Raw genomic sequence first — 6,810 nt, forward strand, 5'->3', positions numbered from 1 at the left:
GTTGTTGAAAGAGTAAAAAAAAAAAAAAAAAAAAAAAAAGATTTAAATTCTTTCAAGGATTTTTTGTAAATTCATATTTGTTATTTTGAGTAGAGATTTGGAATAATGGGTGAAAATTCTGATAAACAAATTTTCTCACTCAGAAATTGAAATGAACATTTAAAGATTTTGAATAATGGCATCTGAAAACAGATTAAACATACAGATGTATTTCAGAGAGTTAAACTGTGGATTCAGTGATGGGATTTTTTTTAATTACGCATATTTGAGGGTTATTATTTCAAATGATGTCAATGCAAAGCACCATTAATTGTTTCATAACTGAGGATGATGTTTTTAATGGACTGTACGGTAAAGCCTGAAACAAGCCCCAGAGACGTTCTAAAAGAGAATGAGTAAATTAGAGCATGAAACAGCAGTTCTTTTGAATCAACGCGAGAGTTTGGAAATTAAAATAGAAACCGAACAACTGCAGCGCTCTGACTGGTGGTGTGTTTATAGGCTGTGGTACAAATGAGGTAGGTGAAGTCAGATTCATTTTATTGAACCGAAACAAACAAATAATGATAAAAAAAATAATTCCATATAATATTATAGTTTCAGAATTGATTTTATAGTCATCAGGTCTAGTTACCATGGTGTTATACGATTGTAGCGGCAGAGTTCATGCCGCCAGTGGAAAAAAACCCCACACTTTCGGAAGTCTTGAACGCAGCATTCAGCCGAAGCGAAACCGATATGCAGTCGAGAAGAGTCGGAGAAGTTCGGGAGAGTTCTCCGCGTCTCCCCGCATTCAGAGCTTCCAGAGCCGGGCAGCAGGCACACAGCGAGCCGGGGCAGCACACCGAGTGATGTACACACTGACAGCTTTCACTCAGGGTACAGACAGCTTACAGAGCCGGTAGTCGTCTGGGTGAAGAAGAAGAAGAGGAAGCAAATATCCGGTAAGAAGCGCTGCTAGCGTTAGCCTAGCCCGGTTAGCATGGTTAGCACCGGTGTTTCGGATTAACTGGTTTCCCTGTTGAACTGGTGGCCGACGTCCTTTGGCGTCCGCAGTTGCTCGTGTTTTAACAGCAAGTGTGAAAAAAACTGAAAAAAAATCTGCGACTGCTCCGTCTAACTTTATTTGTAATCAATTCACGAAGTATCCTACTATAAACCTGCTGTTTCTGGCAGAAGCTACGTCGGTCACCAGTTGACAGTGAAACCAGTCAAAGCGAAACACCGGCGTGGTTCGCCCCAAATCGAGCTGCTCTTGATAGTATAAATGTCGTTTCTGAGCAGGAATACTCGACATAACATTTTACTGTTTGCTTTCGACTTGATGTCACAAGGAAAACCGAAACTACTCTACCAGCGAGCTGGTTAGTTAATAGTTTAATACTCTGATAGCTTAAAGTTCTCTTTGTTGATTGAAGTGTACAGGATACTTAAACATGGTTAACTCCATTATAGATGCAAAAATACACAATATTTTAACAGGTATTTAATAATTCAAGTCAGACCACCATTGAAGTCAACTCGAGCGTAGTTTACATGACACCATGTCAAGTGAAAACGCATCTTTTTTTAGTTTTCGTTCTACTCTGTGATTCTCTGTCAAAGATGATAACAGGTGTTTGTTTTGTTCCCAGTTCAGGAGGAGACATGCCTCAGAAACACAAGTCCCGGTCCTGGTCCGAGCTGAAACAAGCCGGTAACGAATGTTTCAAGACGGGTCAGTATGGAGACGCCACCAACTTCTATAACCAGGCCATCAAGGAGCTGGAAAAATCCAGTGAGTAGTCACGCCGCCGGCTGACGGCCCCTTCACATGACAAGGTCTTCAAATGAAAACACATAGTTTTCTCATCTTCACTTCATTACTGAGCTTCAGGCAAATCGCTACGATCATGTCACTATGGAGGAATATTTTCATGTCTTGTAGTTTTTGAATCTGTCATCATTAGAGTATTATTCTAGTTTCAAAACAATGTCGCTCTGTTTGGAGATGATTTGGATGTTGTGGATTTTATGATTTAAGATAAGAAGAACCCGGAGGATTTGGCCATCCTGTACTCGAACCGCGCAGCCAGCTACCTGAAGGACGGAAACTGTGGGGAATGTATAAAAGACTGCAACGTGTGAGTGCTTCATTCGACTTGACCGGTTTCGTACGGCGCTTCTGTTCCTGTCAGTTTATTCTGTTAACTTTTAGGGAATCAAGTGATCCCAGTTTGATCTTCTGAATCACTTTCATTTGTTGGTCAGTCGAAACTCCCTTCATCAGTGTGATCGAGTATTGATGACCATGAAGATCCGATAGCTGGGGGCAGAGTCCTGCACGGGTCCAATTTTCAAGACCCGCCCCGGCCCGACCCGGGGACGTACAAACCCGCAACCGAACCGCAAACCCGCGCGTCAGCCCGATGAGTACCGCGACCCGATCCGACCCATTGAAACACGACCCGCAGCCCGACCCGTAACCCGTATTTAAAGTAATCATTTTGGGTCACGATGTCTGCATGCATACAGCATATCGCCACAGTTCAGCTGCCAGGGACTAAATAACGCCTGAATGAAGCAGCTCTTCCTATAAAAGCCTGACTTCAGTCCTGAATCATCAGCCCTGCTGTTCTTCTCCCATACAACTGTAAAAACACTCGTTTGTTACGTTTAATGCTTTTAAACTTTTAATCTCTTAAAGGGAACTTTACGTGTGTAATAGACTTACTGTCTGTCCAGACTTGAGCGGCGTTCAGCAGTTACGAGCCGTGACATATTTAGAATCCATCGAGGAGAAAAGTAATCCATCAGAGAAACACTGTGTAATGTTTGAACACTTCAGGAACATTACAAAGTGATAGTTCTACGTTTTATCCATTTATTTCTCAAATTTCTAAATACATAGTTATTAATTGTTTTGGAAGTGGTGCTTGTCAGATGGCGGCAGACCGTTTGATGCTCTCGTCCAATCACAAATTGTGTTATTAGATGGCAAAACGCGATTAAACAGCTGAGCCAATGACTGTCACAAAATAGCGGAAGCGACCCTCAGAGAGTAAATAATGACCAAGATAGTTTTCTGTAGTTTGCTCAACTCACTGAAAAGCCCGGAAATGGATGCAGAAGAGCGGCGGTGCTGCAGACAGTCGCAGCAGATGGATCACGTCACAACGTTTTTATTTTATTTTTTATTATTTTATATTGATTCTCATGAGTCAATCTACATCCCGCGACCCGACCCGCAAGCTATTTTTCCCACCCAGATCCGAACCCGAGAAAAAAAAAGATTTTAAAAACCACCCGCAAATCAGCTGTTTTTGCGGGTACCCGACCCCGTGCAGGACTCTGGCTGGGAGTGATCAGATAGTTGGAATCATCACTTCAGACATATTCAAATACACTCGAGAAAAACCCCTGCAAGATCCAAATTTTCTTTTTTCCTTTAAAACACCTCATCCTTGTGTTGCTGACATGGTTTTGATTAGAGTCACTATGCTGAAAGATTTCATTTTATCTAACATGAAATTCCTCAGCATCTTTATCTTCTGTTTCTGTCTCTGAAAGTCTTCTTTATAAACATGACAATTAGAAAAAAGACTAAACTAAATTAGATCAATATGTCTTAATCAACGAGTCATCAGATTATTGGGGGGAAACACTTTTGGATCAGATTAAAAGTCTGGGATTAAAATGAAACTTGCATGTGTCTGCAGGCAGCTGTGACTGTTCATTCAGTGGCATATTAAGGAAGTGTGTGTGGAATGTGACGGTGTGTGTTCGGTCTCAGCTCCCTGGAGTTGTCCCCCTTCAATGTGAAGTCTCTGCTGCGTCGCGCTGCAGCGTACGAAGCTCTGGAGCGCTACAGGCTGGCGTACATCGACTACAAAACAGCCCTGCAGATCGACTGCAACATCACAGCCGCACAGGACGGCACCAACAGGTGAGCGAGCTCCGGTGACCTGCGGTGTGGAGGAAACACTGGGGAAACATCTCGGCGCTGCCCCGGGAAGGTTTCACAAGACAGCAGTGCTCAGATCTACTGAAAATGCAACTTTTTAAAAATGCTACCTCAAACTGTTTGTTTCAGGATGACGAAGGCGCTGACAGAAGCAGACGGCCCGTCGTGGAGAGAAAAGCTTCCTCCCATCCCCACAGTGCCTCTGTCCGTCAAGGAGAAGCTTTCCCAGACTGCGGCCGGCGCCGCGCAGCCCAAGCCCACAGAGCAGCAGAACGGCACCACGAAGCCAAACAAACCAGGTGCCGCCCACCTCCGGCAGGTCTTCTGCCGTTCAGACCAATAAAGCTGGGGTCGTCGGTTTCTTCAAGCTGTTGTTAACCTCTCAGTTCGTCCGATCCTCCTCTCGCTTCAGCTCCCAGTGAAAAAGACGTAAAGAAAGCCCAAGCCCTGAAAGAGGAAGGAAACGCGCTGGTGAAGAAAGGCGAGCACAAGAAGGCCATCGAGAAGTACAGCCAGAGCCTGAAGCACAACCCCACAGAGGTCACGACCTACACCAACCGGTGAGGAGCCAGCACGGCCAGGTGAACACCTTCGGCCTGGAAAGCATGATGACACCTGTGTGTGTGTGTGTCAGGGCGCTGTGCTACCTGTCGGTGAAGCAGTACAGAGACGCCGTCAGAGACTGCGACAAGGCTCTGACGATGGACGGCCGGAACGTGAAGGCCCTCTACAGGAGAGCTCAGGCTCACCGCGAGCTCCAGGTAAGAGCTGCGAGCATCCGCCGCACCGCGGCGTCCGGACGGTTTCAGGGCAGCTTCCACCTCCTAAAGTCCTGCGCTCGCTCCACAGAACCTCCGAGCCTGCGTGGACGACCTGAACAGCCTCCTGAAGGAGGAACCAAAGAACGGCGCCGCCCTCAAGCTGCTGCAGGAGGTGCAGAAGAAGTAGAGGGGGGTTCCACCGACTCCACCCGGTCTGTGCCCCAGAAGCTCCTGCACACAGACACACACACACACACACACACACACACACACACACACTCTGCTTCCCCTGGTCAGTACCGAGTGTGTGTACAGGAACATTTTGACCACATTCGATTTGTCAAATTGCAAATCAGTCGGTATTTATGGTTATTTATATGAAAAAAACTGACGCAGTCTTTATATTTACAGCGAGGTGAAACCTTCACATCCTTAATTTGGTGTGTGTGTGTGTGTGTGTGAGAAATGGAAGCAGGCGTGACAGATTTAGTTGTAACAGCAAGCGGAAAATTTCCAAACTTTGATTTGATACTGGAACGATTGTCTCGTCTCAAACTTTGGTGAAGGTTTTATTCAGTTTGTGACAATTTCTACATGTTTTCCTCTCAGGTAGTCAACTTATTAATATTCTCCTTCTGAGGTTTGGGAACATGGAAAAGATACGGGGACAGAAACAAACGCTGGAATTAGCCAGACACACGTTGAGCTGTGAGGACTTTGGGTTTGTGTTTGAAGTGAGCGGTGGAGCGACGCCACAGACCTGAGGTCTCACCCGGAACAGTGTCCACCGGCTTCCGGCTTCACTGCCAGCAAGCGGGGCTCCGCGGCTCGATGCTACAGAGTTCACTTTTGAAGCATCCGCTCGCGAAAAAAAATGAAAAATGTGTCTTGTTGATTTCGGGAAAAAAGTTTTTGTCCTTTTGTGAGCGAAGCTGTGAAGGTTTTATGCTGAACGGAAGGTTTTCCTCATTCCGGGGCCAGTCTGAGCTGAACCTTGAACCCTGATGGTTGACTTCTCCTCAGCGACGGTTTTCCCTGCTCAGCTGGTCGTCTGATCGTCAGGAGGCGTCGTCTAAACCTTCAGTACCGTCATTATTAACCTGCCGCCGCTCCCCATCCTGCCTGACGCGCCCGCCGCGTCTCCGGTCTGACTTCCTGCCGGCGAGCGATCAGACTTGGCGTGCTCCTTCATTCACGCTTGCCCAGCTGACCTTTGGCCTGGGCGTCCACACCGAGACTGCATGGGAAACCAATATATATGTTTGTTTGTACTCCGATTAATCACAGTCCTGTTGGATTTTATTTGTTACATTTTGTCACCTGCTTCTGTTTTAACTGCAAATAAAAGTGAGACATCTGCCTGACTGGACTCGCCGGCTCCTTCATGAAAACGGGTGAAAAATCTGACGGCAGTGGGGAGGCGTGGCTGAAGAGGAGTTTTAAACGCTGAGAGACGCAGGATGATGTTCAAGCTCTCCTCGCCACGTCTACAACACCAGAGTGAAGAAAGCATGCTGCAGCCACTGAGACACATGGCGCCTCTGAATGAGCCCGGTTCACCTCGCAGATCACAGCGGTCAAACATGAGGTCCGTCAGCGAGCTGGTGGTGTGAGAATAGATATTTTCATCACATACACTCACCACATCAAAGAAAAAGTTTAAATTTAAAGGTTGACTATTTTCCCAGAATGAAGCTGGGCTTGGTGTGGAACATCCATGAGGCGGGATTCCACGCTCGGTAAACTTGACTTGAAACTTCAGGCAGAAACGGTTTATAGTACTGGCTTGCATTGCAGTATTGACTTAATTTCAAGACAGATTCCGAGAAAATTGATTCCAGCAAATCAAAACTAGTTCCGATTTAGAGAAGTCTGGCTCACATGAAGAATGGTTAGAATACAAAAGATTGGAAAAATGTTGCTCTAAAATTTGACAAGATGAGTGGAGGCACTGGGGTACGACCTGGGTACAACATGTGGCTCCAAACCAGCTGCGCTCGTTAACCACGGCTCGTTAACCACGGCTCGTTAACCACGGCCAACGCTCAGCATCACGGCTCGGTTCGGAAATCCGCAGGCTTGAGGTGTCGGAGAAAAACCCAGCCG

The 6,810-nt window shown here is 46.2% G+C and overlaps 1 protein-coding gene across 1 annotated transcript; it reads left to right on the top strand.

Moving 5' to 3' along the window:
- Nucleotides 1-739: 739 nt before the first annotated feature.
- tomm34 (translocase of outer mitochondrial membrane 34) lies at nt 740-6,068 on the top strand. Its single transcript, XM_030090894.1, has 8 exons — nt 740-944; nt 1,635-1,777; nt 2,024-2,123; nt 3,773-3,925; nt 4,073-4,242; nt 4,356-4,503; nt 4,578-4,704; nt 4,793-6,068. The coding sequence occupies exons 2-8, from the start codon at nt 1,648-1,650 to the stop codon at nt 4,889-4,891; spliced, it is 927 nt and encodes a 308-aa protein (XP_029946754.1). The 5' UTR covers nt 740-944; nt 1,635-1,647; the 3' UTR covers nt 4,892-6,068.
- The last annotated feature ends 742 nt before the right edge of the window (nt 6,069-6,810 follow it).

Source organism: Salarias fasciatus, chromosome 5 (genome assembly GCF_902148845.1).
Source record: "Salarias fasciatus chromosome 5, fSalaFa1.1, whole genome shotgun sequence".
NCBI classification, from domain to species: Eukaryota; Metazoa; Chordata; class Actinopteri; order Blenniiformes; family Blenniidae; genus Salarias; species Salarias fasciatus.